Source organism: Stegastes partitus, unplaced genomic scaffold (genome assembly GCF_000690725.1).
Source record: "Stegastes partitus isolate 25-593 unplaced genomic scaffold, Stegastes_partitus-1.0.2 Scaffold687, whole genome shotgun sequence".
NCBI classification, from domain to species: Eukaryota; Metazoa; Chordata; class Actinopteri; family Pomacentridae; genus Stegastes; species Stegastes partitus.
In genome coordinates, this window is record NW_007578418.1 from 261882 (window position 1) to 278110 (window position 16229).

The 16229-nt window shown below is 47.4% G+C and overlaps 1 protein-coding gene across 1 annotated transcript; it reads right to left on the minus strand.

Moving 5' to 3' along the window:
• Positions 1 to 668: 668 nt before the first annotated feature.
• On the minus strand, positions 669 to 14535 carry wscd1b (WSC domain containing 1b). The gene is made up of 8 exons (XM_008290635.1): positions 14145 to 14535; positions 8458 to 8572; positions 7252 to 7436; positions 4790 to 4911; positions 3992 to 4175; positions 3356 to 3520; positions 3049 to 3249; positions 669 to 1739 (listed from the first exon to the last, which is right to left on the minus strand). Exons 1-8 carry the CDS (start codon positions 14533 to 14535, stop codon positions 1387 to 1389), a joined length of 1716 nt encoding a protein of 571 aa, XP_008288857.1. The 3' UTR covers positions 669 to 1386.
• Between the last annotated feature and the right edge of the window lie 1694 nt (positions 14536 to 16229).

Genomic DNA, 16229 nt, shown 5'->3' on the forward strand with positions numbered 1-16229 from the left:
GTTGCTGGGAGCGGTGCTTTGTTGTGTCACAATGCCTACCTGCCTGCAGTGAATCACACCTTTTGTGAAACTTTCATTTTGCGCTGCTGTTGACGGAGAGCTGCTGATTTACCTGTATGCTACATTTTCATCACCGAGTTTATTGTGTTTTCCAGGAATTCATTATATTCACGTCCTTGATATTAAAATAAGATGAGATGCGATGAAACAGTGTCTAGCAAAAGGCAGAAGTCTGGTCTTCATCGGGGTGGATGCTGTTTGCAGACTGCTGCACAGAGTTGTTTCATACATGTGTTCATGATGGTGACGGATGTGTGTGCGCTAACAGCATCTACCTGCTAACATCCTGCATGTTGTCTGTAGATCTGCACTTCAGGCATCCACACTGACTCTTAGACCACCAAGGCATTTAGTCATTTTTATGTCTGTACTTTATAAAAAAATAAAATGCAGTTAATGAATGCAGATGTTCGCTGGTCTGAAGCAGCACAGCTTGTTTCATTGCACTATTTTAAGTGTAACCACCAGGGGGCACTGTTCTTTGGGTGCACATCAGGAATAATTAGAGTTGTAAATCTGTGCCTCTATCGTCTCTGAGTTCTGCTAAATACACTGCAGTGCTACCTTTAAAGTAAAACACATTTCCACTCAAACCAGAGCTCGACTCGTTTCAAACTGAATGCGTTTAATGAAACAGAATGCTCATAGAAACAGGTGGAGTTCATATACAGATCAGAGCAGGTTCATCATGATCAACACATATCTGAGTTCATGTACAGTCAGACGAGTGACGTGGAGCGTTCCAGCCAGAACCCTGATCCATCACGACCGCACACCTGTAGCAGCCAGTGGGTTCACACTGAGCGATCCAGGTCATGGTTCTGAGCTTCTGCCGTCTGTGTTAGTACAACTGGTCATTTTATTAACAGAGGTCGATGAAAACACAACGTATGTGCGAAAGCAAAATTACAAAGAGAGCCGGAGAAAACCGAAATGAGTCTATCCTGGATTTACACACTCATGTTTGTGCAGTCGGGCACTTTGCTAGATAATCCCAACTCTGCAGGCCAACAAATCACGTCAAATCCTCTCTGAGAATTTGTCATATTTGCTGCTCTCAGAGAGGCGGTCCCGGCCCGAGGCTTTCAGCGCCGCTCACCGTTGGACTTCACAATGAATTGTCATATTTTCTCCAGTGACCTCTAATGTGTGTCGGGACTCCTCAGCCATTCACGGGGCTCCTGCCTTATCAAAGAGTTGGGTGGGCCACTTCCATCAGCCAGCATGTGTCTGTTCCCCGTGGAGCACTTGGTGAAGAACTTCCCTTTCACAGACCCCTGCTGAACCAGCCGTTTAAAGAACTACCTGTGTGACCTTTTCAGGTCATCATCTGGGGAGGTATTCCTGTGGAAGTCCGCTAAAGTTCCTGCTCTGCAGTGCCTGGTCAACAGTATGAATGAAGGAGTCAATTATGTGTCTCATGTCGGGAGTGAATGGGTCAAAGGAGGGCCGCAGGCTCCCCGAGCGCTTGAAATGCCCGTCTTGGTTGCTCTGTGCGCACAGCAGCCTCTCCTCAGTCATGGTGACGTTCAGAAAGGCAGTGATGAGACGGAGCTGTGGCAGAAGAGCTCTCTGCAGCTCCTCGTAGTGCACCACCAGCAGGCGGCGCCCAAACTTCAGCCAGCTCAGCGCGTGGGACGCCCACCAGGGCCCGTAGCTGGACACGAACTCAGGCCACTCTGGAAGAGGTCACAGTGGAGGTTCATTATTATACTGGGTGTTATTCTGAATTAGTTTCTCAGTGTTTCCTCGTTGACGAGGTGGAATTAGAGACAGAGTTTAAGGAGGTTGTGTGACCTCACAGCAGCTACGTGGGCTAAAGGCTCAGTTCACCCAAACTACACATAAACCAATGGTCATCTGTGTGAGTGTGATTTGAGGTCATTTAGTTTCTAAATACTAATATTCAATCTGTTACGACAAAGCTAAATGACCTTTAAGTATTCTAGAGATCAACTGCTCTGCTCTGCTGCCATGAGGTAGCGACTATACATTTCTAGCACTGTAAGCAGACGTCAGCGGAGCAGCCAGCCCAGCTAGCAAGAACTCTGCAGCGTGTGCATCAGACAGCCGTCTGCACTGGACCACGGCTGGTGCATTGTTAGCGTGCAGATATGAGGATTTCATGTAACGGTGGAATTGACTGTTTATTGAAAGAGCTGCCAGCAGCAGTCTGGTGATGAGCAGGTGACAACACATCCAGCTTCTCACAAAGTTGGACTGAATTGTGTTAGAATTTAAATGTCTTTGTTTTAGTGGCATTCACTGGTTTTAGCCTGACGTGTTGTAGTGCAGGGTCACTGCTGTAGTTCATCAGCATGAGGCCACAGCGGTAGGTTCAGTCCAAACCCATCAGTACTCTGCGTTACCCACAGAACATGCTGGCAACAGTTTTCATGGAGACAATTTTGTTTGGAAGAAATATTTCCTAAAAACAACTTTTCTCAGTCTTTCAAATGTAATTCTTCAGCGCTGTGAGCACCATGACAGCTGTTCCCATCACCTCCACGGCGCTGTGATGAAGCCACGTGGAGATCTATTTAAAACCCAAACTGTTTGCCAGGCAGACACCACCAGAGCTGCAGCTAGTGAGAAAAGGCTTTCTGTTTTTTTGTTAATTTGTGTGAACTGACCTTTTAAATATGCTGTACTCTTTTGAAGATAAAGTCTGTGCCTCCTTTTGCATAACAACATATCAGATGTGTGACTCCTATGGACATCCCACACTCATCATGGAAGCCGAGTCCATCAAAAAACCTTTCAGAGGGAGCATGTGCAGGGTGTGATCGCGGCATTAAAGGGCTCCAGAGTGCTGACCTGTCTGTAAACAGGAGAGCCTAACTGCCCCGTGGTGTACTCACAGTGGCGATCAGTGGCCGACCTCTCGCCTGCTGTTGCTGCAACACCAACAGCAGGACATTATGCAGCGGTGACTACAGCAGCCTTCAGCAGACTCATAAACCACCCGGTGCTGTTGGACTGCATTACCTTTACTCTTCCACTGTGCGTCCGTGGCGTGTCCCAGGTGTCCGGCACACTTGCGGTTGAACTCGGCCATTAAGGAGCGGTAAGGGTTTCGAATCAGCAGAATGGCAGAGTCGAACATCTCAATCTCTTTCTGACCGCTTTCGTGGGTCTTTACGCAGATGCTGCGGCCGCTCTTCCAGTAGTCCTTCTCTCCTTTGAAACCTGGTACCAATGAATAAATGAATGGATAATGGTGAGCTGCAGGGCGATATTTCACCCGGCACTCGCTCAAACACTCGTTTCAGCGGCGGCACTGAGCCCTCCCCACCTCTGTTGTACAGCGTGCCGTCGAAATAGAAACTGCCAGTGTAGTAGCCGGTCACGAGCTCAATCAGGTGCCGTACCCAGGTGTTGCCTGCACCGGGGAAACTAGAAAGAGCCACCAGGGAGCTGGACCTCTGAGGCAGAAACATCCTCTCTTTGCACCTGGAATCTAGAAGGACAGTTGCATCTGCACTAGATCAGAATAAATCAGAAAGGAGGACGCAGAGAGTCCAAGATGGATTCATTTGTAGGACAAAAGGAACAGAAACAGGCTCATGTGAAACAGGTGGAAACATGATTGCAGGAGAAGAGATGAGGTTTGTGGAGGTTTAGAATGAACACTGCTTCCAAGTGTGATTCCCACTATGGTGGCTCAGTGGACTTCCCCCAAGAACACAACCCCCCCAGCACCAGGGTCTGGACTGGTTTAATCAGGGGCTGTTTCTACAGTAGGCTGGAGCTTTAGCTACGGTGTGTGTGACGTGGACAGAATACTGACATGGCAGAGTGGGATGGGCTTAAAATAGTCTGGTAATGTTCACATTGTCCCGCTCCTTCTGCAAAACAAATCACAATGAGTTTCAGCATTTGGAAGACCCGTGCAGACGACGACACACATCCGTACAACAGAACACCTTACCCAGCACAGGTGTGTGGTACACCTGGTAGTGGTCTGCGGAGGCGGCGGGTGCAGGGGTGGCGGTGTGGTTCAGAGCAGCGTTCTCGGCACACTGCTGGTCGTCCGACTGCTGGGTGAGGCTGAAGAGAGACGACGTCCATGTGCAGAAGCAGTGGGGCTTCCTGAACACAGCCAGCGGGAGCTCCTACCAACCAAAGGCACAAATGTTCTCCATGACTCATCATGCTGATTTTTATTTTTTCTCTCCAAAGACTTCTGTTCCAGCCGAGGGTGATGTGTCAGCTCCGTGCAGCAGGAGGGTCGGCATCACATCCCCGGTCCACGCTTCACTTTGCTTCAGTATGTTAGTCCCACTTTTCCATAAGGTCAAATGCTTAATGTCAAAGCGTGAGGACGCTGCAGTGGAGTTTTTAGAAAAGTTATGCATACATGCACATGCACGTACACACACACACACACACTCACACACTACACGGCCAGAATTAATCACATTGCAGTCAGTGCTAGGTGATGTGCAATCATTCGAGCAGCCATTTCCATTTCCAGAGCAGACACAGCTGCACCCAGTAAGATCTCAGTGCAGAATCCAGACTACCCACTTCTCATTAGAGCCACATTAAACCTTAAATATTCAGCAGAATCCAAGAAGCTCTGCGCTTCCACATGTGATCTCCTGGGAGAGGAGACGGCTCTCTGAGCTGGAAGTCTACCCTCTCTGAGAGGAGAAGCGCCGATACGCTGGTGTGTGCAATGAATTGATCATCAGGTCTGTAATTTGAGAGAAGAAGCAGTCCTAACCTTATCAGTGCAGGTCTCGATGCAGGACTGCGTGGTTAGGTTGGGCTGAAAGGAGTCGATGGGGAAGGTGGTGATGATGCTTTTTGGCAATTTGAAGCAGCCGCGGTAGTGAACGTTTCTGACTGGAAAGAGAAAAACACACACGTTGAGCAATAGCTGCCTTAAAAAACAGGATTTCTCTGCATTGGCCTGCTTAAGGAAATATTTTTCTATCCGTCAGCAGGATTAGACAAAAACCACAAGGCAGAAGTTCATGGGACTTGGTGGAGAGGTGGAGCATGGGCGGGCAACGGGAGAACCCGGTACATGTTGGTACAGGTCCAGATCACTTCCTGTAAAACTGTGAGATAGGTCATTGGCCTTGGTGGAGAACTGCACTTCCAGTTATTTATATACCATCAAGGGCAAGCCTGAGATATGTCTGAGTGTGTGAGCAGTAATTATTTTACTATACTTGACTGAATCCTGGTACCTTGTATAATACATTCAGAATTCAGCTGCTAATCTCCAGAGAGGCTGAAGCTTCCAATGATGAATATTAATACTGTTTATGATTATGTACTCCTTATATAATAGATTCGACCTTGCCAACAACAGGATGGGGGCGCATATCTTTAAAGAACTGAAAGCACTTTTTTTTATAAGAGGAGGAATCCGTGGATAATCAGCGCTACTGAATGCGTCAAAGTTATCGTGAAGGTCAGCGCGCAATTAGTTCACTTCAGTCGTGGTTGCAAAGTGCTTAACTACAAAACAGAGCGAACGAAATGCACTCAAAGAATGTTTAAAAGCAGAATACAGCAGCACAACAACGAGGACTGTACAGAAGTACAAGCAAAGCAGGTTGAAGACACTTTTCAGTTAGAGATCATCTATCAGAATTAGTCTTATGATCTGCTGAGATAATGTGACATCATCTGTGACACAAACTAAATGAACTCCACGCTAAACAAATGACGAGCTGGAGCCTGATTTTATGCCTAATCAGCCATAATCATAAAGTGGAGCTACGACAGAGCACAGTCACTGTCAGACGGCTCCTCTCACCTCTGCTGCCGACATTTAGAGCATCTTCTTGCTCGAGGAAGTGAGATGCTCACACAACACAGTGCTGGCTGATATGTTTTCTACCGTGAGCAAACACTAAGAGCAAAAGCATCAGTATTTATGCCTCATGTCTACGGCACTCAGTCTATCCGGTCTTACCGACTTAATGTCACAAAAATAGATTAACAGCTGCGCGCTGCCGTACACAGGAGTAAATAGTGCGTTTGTTTGGGACTATATCCAGCCTCGGATTTGTACACATTTCCAGCTCTGATTTTCTAAGTGGGTCAGTGGCGTTGCTAGCTTTGTTTCAGCTTTAAAAGTTAAAAAAATAGCAGGCAGCATTTACAATAACTAACATGTTTCTGTGATATTTTGAATCGGATCAGAACCGCTCGATAAATGTGCGGCTCAGACTCAGACAGATGTCTCAGTGATGCAGCAGCACCAGGTGCACATCAGACAGGTCCAATGACTGTCAGAGCAGCCATGGAGACACTCTAGACATCGGCTGAAGAGATGCCGACACGTCTCAGCCCTCGGCCTGACTGAAGGACGCTCACAGTGAACGTTAGGCTTCCAGTAAATCCATTCCTTTCATTAGCTAACTTCACAAACAGCATTCTCAGTGTTTATTCAGTAATTTATTCATTTGTTGCTTTAATTTTCATTGATTGCCAATTTACTCATTCATTTCTTTGTGTTATATTTGCCATTTAAACAGAGAAAATCATTCCAACATTTATAACAAAGCAGCCAAACAAGGATAAATATAATAAAAACGCCCTCTAGAAGGCTGAGCTTTAGAACGTTTGCTGACCCGACTCGGAGGAGAATTCCCAGCAGCAGGGTGGTGAGTGTGGGCCTGAGTCATAATAAACTACAGTTCATTGTACTGTAGGAACGTGTCGCCCAGTGCACAGTGTGGCTCTGATGTGTTTCTGGACAGCAACAGATCTGACAGAAATAGAATACGCTGCATCTTTAAGGCTTCAGCTGCACGTTTGACTGGTGTTAGAGCAGGGGGGTCCAGTCCTGGTCCTCCAGAGCCACAGTCCTGCATGTTCTAGATGTTTCCCCTGATTCAAATGATCAGGATGGTTATCAGGCTTCTGCAGAGCTTGATGATGGAAGAGGGAAACATCTCAAACAATGCAGGACTGTGGCTCTCCAGGACCAGGATTGGAGACCCCTGTGTGAGAGGAACCAAACTTATCTGCTGACATGATTACATGTGTAGGTGTGAGGAGTGCACGGCTGAGTTTTCACTGACATCCTGTTGACAGCTCTTTTTTTTTTTTTAAGAATTCCAGTTCAAGAAGTTCAGTTATTTCTTTGCAGTCACCCCCAGTGCAGCCTGAGCAGAGAATAAATAGCAAACCGTGCCGTGTCTCCCCTCAGGGAAGTTGACTCACATTTTCTGTGACCTGGCAGCTGCTCCTCCACCTTGTAAATGGAGAGTCGGCCCACGCCGCCGCAGGGAGACCCCCTCTCACCCCGGCACACCAGACTACAATCCTCCTCCGGAGCCCGTGGGCTACTGATCCGATTCCCGCAGTGGCACTCGGCGCCGTACTCCAGACCTGCAAACTGGTACCCACTAACCACACACACACACACACACACAGATGGACACACAGTTATTGCCCTAGCCAAGGGCGATCCATAACCTCGAGCTCTTGCCCTCAGGCTAAGCCATCCCGCAGGACGCTGGGCAGCGTTTTAAACTTATCATTTACCTCAAACTTCCCAGCACTAAATGTACAGTATCCCCTGTGATGCTTGTCGGTGCTTCTCCTCTGACTGCGTAATGCCTTCTTCTGGCTGAACTGCAGTCACCTCTGATCTGTACTTTACATATCAAGGCTGTTGTGACTCATCCCCCTTCCTCTCCCTTTATCCTGCCTCCTTGGGACAGACAGAGACCTCATCAAAACTGACCTTTTCATGTATGTCCTTTGAAGCTTCCTCATAAATTGCCTTGACTTTTTACTTTTGCTCATCGCGGTAATTGGCTCGCTCAGGTAACGAGCTGGGCTGCCTTCCATGCGGACGGGCGGACGGGCGGGTTTGTGCGCGAGCCTACGACGGAAGCTCTCAGTCTGACTGCATCCATCTGTCCTCTGCTGTTCTGTCTCGCTGGGGCTACGACGCTTCCTCGCTGCTAGCATATAAAAAGGAATAATTCAAGCGGGTCATTCTTTGAGTCTGAAGAATTCCACCTGCCTCTTTCCTCACAGGTTTGTTCGAGTGTCACATCAGTGCTGCTAATTCAAGCCCACAGCGACCCAATCAGAGATTTTCACACCCCGGCCACAGGAAAAGCACATATCTAGCGCTGATTTATTCACCGACTGCTGTAGTCAGCTCATTAAGCTTTCCGACACTCACACACACCTCCCTCCTTCCCTTTTCTGCAACAGATCAAGCCTTCTGTCCTGGCCTGCTCTTCATTCTCCCCTCTCTCGGCCCCCCTCATCTTTTACTGTCATCCAGCCACCTGGCTCTCGGCTCGCTCCGAACACAGGAGGCATTCATGGAGGAGACTGAGATCCAAAGCGTTTACTCACACAGCGGGCCTTCTGTGGTCCCCTCACAGGAGCCCTCCGTGAATGCATTACCTTTCCGAGCAGGTGTCTTGACACAGAGAGCTGGTCATTTTGCGCAGGTCATAAAGCATGGTTCCTCCCAGGGCCCGGTCGCTGGCATTGTGCAGGAAGCATCCGATGTAAGTTCCTGCACGTGTCAACAGAAGTGAGATTAAAATTCATTCAGGCTGAAAAGTTCCCCGCCGCGGCGTTCAGACGGTGTCCTCACCAAGCCCAGGCAGTCGAGTACAAAGTGTGTTTTCGTAGTCGAGTAATTGATCAGTTGGCCGAAAAAACAAAAAAACTGAAAGTAATTTAAATGATTGCTTCATTATTTAAGTAATACGTTTCCAGCTTATCACCAGAGTTTTTAATTTTTCCTCTGTCTCTCTGTCTCTCTCTGATGTTGGACATCTCTTGGATCGTTGGACCAAATAAAGCAATTTGAAGCTGTCACCTCGGGCTCCAGGAAATAGTCGACGTTTTATTACATCAATCAAAATAAATGACAGATTCATCAGTTATAAAAAAAATCACTCTTTGCAGCTCTGAATTACACCCAGTATAACAGTGTCCTGTATTTATACGGCACCCGAGTGCATCGCAGACGTAAAGAGAGAGGAAGATGTTATCAAAACAGACGGTTGATTTTCAGATTTATTCCTTTTTTTTTTTTTTTTTTAAAGCTGGATTCTCTTTCATTTGGGAAGTAAAACACACACACACTGTTAGCTGAAAATGGATGTTGACACACTCCTCTTTAAGTTGATTTGGACATAAACCAGACTTGCTCTGTCTTTAGTTTGGCTCTGGACACGTTCTCTAACAGCCGCGGTGCCAAAGCAGCCTTTGCGTCTTCACTTACGCTAATTACGCACAGCAGCATGTATTGTGAGCCGTAATATCCAACTAATTTATAACATGACAAGGCTTAATTTATCTTCCAGTGTAGATTATGCTTATTCCTACTTTGCTTCGAACCTATTTACTTCCACCAGAATAAAAATCACCCCTGTCGAAAGAAGGATGTAACGCATAATAGGCTATGACAGACTATTATGATGTGCTGACAAGATTAAGGCACCATATAAAATGTCAGCCAAATTCCTGCTTTGATGTTATCCTTGTCTTTGCCACGTTGCACATCAAACTCCGCTCAGCTGACACATAAAAGTCCTCTTTATAAATACCAGTTTCTGCGTGGAGGGTAGCATATGCATTTCTTTTGTGTGCAGACTTCATTTACATCTTCCCCCTTGGGTCTGAGACGGGTGTATTTTTAGGTTATATGCTACATGGTGTTCTCAGTCAGGAGCTGTACACTGGCAACGGGTTGAAGTATATCTGTTGGTGCATGGAGTGCATGCAGATAATTCCTCAGCGCTGACTTTTAGGTTTATTTCACAGTTCCTGCTGTGTATCTGAAGATGTTTTACAGGGTTCAAGGACACTGAGGATTTGGCTTCCTAATATGTTTCCTACCAGCCAAGCGGTCAAAGAGAGGATTTAGAAAGTATTGGAGGAGATACATGCGACTGGGGCTGAAGATTTGTGGCAGCAAGGTGCGCAGACAAGATGGAAGCAGGCAATGGACCGTGAAATCTCTGGCAGGCCAAGCATCACCATATCGAATCCGTGATTCAATCAGTCTGCGATGTCCTCTGAAGCCCGTCCAGCCTGTCGTGCTGGGGCGAGGCTGAGTCACCGGCCGCCTGCGCCTCAGGAGACAAACGCTGGAGAACACCAGCAGCTGCTGCCTGAAAGCACTAAGAGGCTGGAGCTGCCAACGTCTGTGGAGAGAGAGGTATCTCAGGAGGCATCACCCAAGGTGAGGCCCCCCCTACCCCCCTCAGCCACCCAACGGGGCAGGTCATTGCTTTAATCAAAGTGAAGGAAAGGCCCCAGGCAGCTGCTGCTGAGGGTTAATGGAGGGAAGCAGCCTGAATTCCCAGACATGATAGAAATGACTGCACTTAGGCCTGACACTGTGCTGCTTTCTTAAACACTAAGACAGATGGCTGTGCTGGAGCTGATTCTTCCCCGCAGGACTGGATGGAGGAGGCTAATGACAGGATGGCCAAGTATGAGGACATGTGCCACTGCCACGAGTAGTGACTGTGTGTGTCCATTAAAGTGGGCTGAAGGGGGTTCAGTGTGTCTCTGCTGGATCTACAATATCCCCACGGATGTGAGGAGAGTCATCAAAAGCACAACCAAGACTGTCTGAATGCATTAGAGGCTGAGCTAGGACAGGTCAGAGGGGATCATCCCAACAGCGTTTCACATCCTCAGAAACACTCAGAGACTGCAGGTAAACGCTGACGACCAAATCACCTCAAATTTTGCAGGAGAACCAACACAAACTTAGTAGAAATCTAATCTGATAAAAATCCACACGTAGAGTGTGAGTCCTACTGTGCAGCTCCTGTCACATTTCCTCCTCCTGATCCGTCTGCACATCTCTGGGTTTGTAATACTTCTGATATGTACTTTACATATCAAGGAATTTGTGACTCATCCCTGCGAGGCACAAAGTTTCCAGCAGCAGACACAAAGTATTATGCATCTCTCACTTTTATTATAAAATGTTTGAATAGATAGGGCTCCTGAATCTATGAAAATGCACGGGCAAACTCCTCTACCCGGCTGTGTAATGTTATTACTGCTGTATGAGATTAGACGCTGAATACAGATGGGATAAAGACCAAACAAAGAACAGTCTTTTAGGTGTTTTCAACCTTTTGTTAGTCCTCAGGAGAGTCTGACTGTTATGTCGACATGGCTCTGTCAATAAATAATAATAAGGACTTGCTGTGCAGAAATACCAAAGAGGGACGTGTTTGACCTCATAACAAGCAGCGTCTCACCTGTGGGTCGGTCGCTACAGACGTATGCTAACAGGTCTGTCAGTGTCATCATATAGATCTATTAAAGAGCTGAGGACACTGTCAGCCGCTGAGGAAAAAGGATGCTGATGTGAAAACGACTTGAAGGAAAGCAAAAGGAGAACGCTGTATGAGGAGGGCTGAAGGCCGTTTAGCAGCACTGTGGGAACAACTGACCGATTATTACATTTTTAAACCATTCAGATACAATCAGCTGGTTTGTTGGGTTCTAGTCCAGAGAGCTCTGCTGTGAGACTGTGTCGGATGAATGAGAGCTGCTTAATGACAGCGAATGTCGGATCAACACCTTCTGATTGTCCTGATTTAGCCTCTTATCCTTTCTGCTTGACTCACGGTGAAGCGAAACCTTTCACTTGTCATTGTGCTCTCCATCCTCCTGCTTTTATTCAACGTCTGAGAAGCCAGCAGACGTTATTTATTTATAGAATTAGTGTGGCATCATACTGGGGCCTGGTCATGTTAGTGGAGAGGTAGATGAGAAGGCTCCTCTCATGACTGGCCAGTAAGTATGGCAGGGAGCTTTTAGCTTCGATTAGCATCAAGAGTGAAACTCAGTGTAGCAGCTCGCCTGGTTCTCGTCAGAGCTAAGAAGTGCATCTAGCAGCATCTCCTACATGGTGATGTGGTGTAATCCATACAGATGTAAAAACAACAAGTTCTAGTTTTCGGGCAGTGCTGGGTTTCTGGGATCAGGCTACCACAGGTTCAGGAAGTTTTTTTTTTTAAGTCAGCAGAGTCAAAGTCTGGTCGCTGGTGGCTGGACGCTGCTTCCACCTGCTGAGCTAAGAGTCTGCTGCTGGTGGTGTGTTTAACCAACAGACCTACAAGCTGTTGATCTTCAATTATCATTAATTTAAATCACTTGTCTGCTATCCGAACTAGATTTTTGTCTGGTTCAAAGACTGTACGTACGATAAACTCTGGGTCTGAACAGCTCAGTTAACATGGAAGTGACTTATACCTGCGTTGTTTCTAGGCGCCAGCAGGGGGCAGCGCACACGTCGGCCTGCATAGACAACTTAAAAAAACGATTCTGCTTCTCACCTGATCTGTTCCCTCAGCAGCTGTTGTCCTGCTGAGTTTATGGCTTCAATCACCACCTTCAAGACTTTTTGAATACAGCAACATGTTTTTTTAAATTATAGTTCCATTTAGGGGACGTTTTAGGGCACGGCTACCTCGTCATTAACCGGTTGCTGCTGTGTTATTGGCCTCAGTCAGATCCACTCCTTGCTCGGTATTTCTGGTTTCAGAAGAGTGAGACGACAGCAGCCAAATGCCAAACTGGAGGCTTCAAACCAGTTGTCCACATACGTATGGAGGGCTGTCACTGTGGCTTCATCTGTCTTTCATATACTCAGTTAATCAATGAATTCACTAATAGTTTCTGCATCAGCGACAGATGGCACTGGCTGGTTTCAGGAGGCTTTGCTGGGCTCTTGCTTCCTTTTCTGAAACCTTTAAGCAGTTACTCTTCCACAGTAGACCTGCGTCATTTAGCTCCGTGTCCTGAGTAAGACTTTTAAAGAAGAACTTTTGCCAAATGACGGCTACCAGAACTGACTTCATCGCTGCCTCGGACATTTTTCATCTGTAACTCTGCTCCGTGGCTGAGCGGTCGTGTAACGTCTGAGAGCTCCTGTAGGATGCCTTTCAAGAGTGAGCTGGAAGAACAAATGTTCCACCAGAGCTAATCCTATTGTATTTATCATTTCAACAAAATGGCAAAGGCGCTGACAGGCACCGTTAAACAATGGACCAAATCTCCTGAGATATCTCAAAGCACTCGTGTAATGGCGAAGGCTCCTTAGCAGAGAGCAAGAAATGATATCGTTTTTATCTCCATAATTATTAATTTATTTTCTAGAAGCTACTTTGGCTCTGCGTGCCGTCTCCTCCTCTGGTTGTGAGTGGATCAGTGAGCTCGAGCCCTCATCTACAACATCTGAAGCACCCACACGTAAAATGTCATATAAATGTATAATGAAGCTCCTCTAAATGTTCTAAGGTCATGATTATCTGTTCATAAATGTAGAATGAAGCCTGTTGTGTGCGATGCGAGCCCTGTGCACAGTGTGTTTCCTTAGCCCCTGGCTAGCCGAGTTAAAAAAGTAAATCACAAAATAGAAAACAAACTTGTATATTTGCTCCTTTATATATTATTCACGAGGAAAACCACCGTCTCAGTCCACACATCCTCACCAGGATATTTTAGTCACATATCCTCCCATCCACTGCTCTATTTCAGACAGCACAAGCATGAGCCTTTTCTCTGTAATATCTGCTGTAGTTTGAAGGCAGAACAGGAGCATAACCTTGGCTACGGGTATAGAAGGGCCGTTAATAATTGTTAAAACCCATATTAGCTTACGTGAGAAGGCTGCACGACCACGGCTCTGTCAGATAAGAGGTCCTTTGGCAGACAACAAGTAGATTGTTGAATTGGTTCAATCACAGCTTCAGATTCTCAGCAGAGGTCTTTGGACTCTTGGAGAAGAATCCTTCATTTTAGTTCACATGAAGCTGGTCAGCTAGATAACGGCAGCATTCAGCCGACTATCACTTCCTCGGTGTTCACACCTCGCTGGCACTCTAATTAATGTAAATAGGGCACGCAGTGGCCAGTGGTCACATGGTTATTTTAGCACTGGTTGCTTTGCCGATTTGCCTGCTGGCTAGTTTGCTGTATAAGGAAAGCTGCAGTTGTGCTGATGAAGTTGTAACTAAAGTGTTTAATATAAAAGCAAAGTAAAGGTGGGACAGCTCAGCATGGACACAGATCTGCCTCTCTGTCAGGACTGTAGAGCTCTTTACCTTTGTGTCTGCTGCTCCTGTGTAGAGACACTCTCTGCTCCGGACTCTCTGGCAACAGACTGTGAAACCAGCGGCGGTGCAAGTGTTGGACCCCCAGGCTTCGGGAAGCGGGCCAGTGCCGCCCGGCCTTGGCACCCCCTCCGGACACAGCCTGAATGGAGGCCCATCTGGAGCGCGCCCTCACGCCCAGGCCTGTAGTCCTGAGGGCGGTGGGAGGTGCTGCGAGGGACAGCAGGGGCGGCAGGCTGGCGAGGTTGGGTTGGGCCACTCTGATGCTGGAGCGCTGCAGGAGCAGGATGCTGCCTGCCATCAGGTAGGCGATGCCCAGGCAGAGCAGCAGCATCTGAGCCCGCTTCAAGAGGCAGTGCAGCTTGTAGAGGGGCGCCACCATTCCTACACCGTGTAGCGTCTCTCACCTCAGTGGAAGGCCATTTCTCGAACCAGGAGCGAGAAGATCTGTAACCTACTTCATAATTTTGTAGAGACCTGCAGCACCCAGCAGTGGTGTGTGCACGTCGTCATGGTCCTTTGCTGCCACAAAGTCCAACAGCAGCAGTGGAACAATGGATGCGTCACAACAGAGAGAGATTTAATATCCACGGCTGTGCTCCCTGACTCCAGGGAGATCCTTGGGGGAAAGCTGAGGGACAAAACAGAAAAAAAAATCCCATAAGCAGCTGGATTTAGAGCACGAGTGTATTTCTCTGTATGTCAGCACAATCAAGGGGATGGGAAGTGTATGGCTAGTGGATTAGACGCACAGCTCATGTTGACATATGGGCTTGTGTTTCTGTCTTGCAGCATCTTGCAATACATCCCTTAGTGTCTGCTGCTCCATTGCCTTCATTCCTGCCATTTGTTTTTCAATCAAAGCCCTGCCTGAAGTTGTGCTCTACAATTCACATTTCTTCTGCGTGTGGGCAGCTTTAAAAAACAAAAATTAAATTAAAAAAAAAAATCTAACTGGATCTTTAATAATCTGGCTGTTAAACTGGAATCTTTTTCAGTGCAGTGATTTCACTCAGGTCCTCCACTACAGGATTCATTTTATTTTCACACAGGCAATATGTCCCAGCTTCACAACCTCAGCCAGTGAAATCACATCATTTGATTTAAAAAAAACACTGTGTGGAGAGCGCATTACCGGCGCTTATGAAATGGGGATTATCATATGCAGACCAACTCTGGCCTCATCTGTGGAGAGATGAATAAGTGATGAGTGAGAAAAAAAACATGCAAAGATGAGACGTTGAGGATCTCTGAATAACGAGGAGCTGTGTGGTTTCACGGAGCCTGACACTTTGACTGAGCAGAGGGGCGGTGAAGTGCAGCCCTGACCTGCTCTCATGTGGATTTGCCCGTTTCTGCTGTCACGGCTGTGTCCTATACGAGCCCCTCTGTTGGTTCTGCTGCTTCCCCTACAGCACATACAGGTTTAGCAGCAGCTACAGCTACGTCTGCACCTCCTCAGCCGCTCTTCCTTCACATCCGATGATATCCGTTAATGCCTCGTTGTCTTGGTGACTGTCACACATCGTCATGCCCTTCAGCTCTACTTTTCCTCTCAGGCCTCACTGCACCCCCACAAAAAACGGAAAGTAGGGGTGCGGTGGTGCTCCCGAGGATGGAAGCAACAGTTTGCACAATGAACAGTCTACCATCAAGTCCGAGTGCCCAAGTTATGCTCAACTCCTCGTTTTTACGCATAAAATCACTCCCCGCTGCGCATTCGCTTCCGAAATCACTGTCTGCTCTGATTTAGTGCGACGGACGGAAGGTTGGGAGACAAGTGAACAAGCAGCCAGAGTAAACACGCATCACCTATTTAAGAAGCCGAGGTCTTCCATCTTAAAGCCCTCACTGTGCCTCCACCATTTACAGTAGCGGCTGCTCGGACGTGCGGCTTACCTTCAGCGGCGGAGCGGTGCGCACGGCATCCTCACGCCGCCGACCACCGATCAGTGTGCGGCCGTGATGATCGCTGTTTTCCCCGCTTTGTTGTCCGGTGAGGGTCTCCTCAGCTCTCCAGCATTTCCCAGAGCTGCTGTTATATAAGCTCTCTCTCTCTCTCTCTCTCTCTCTCTC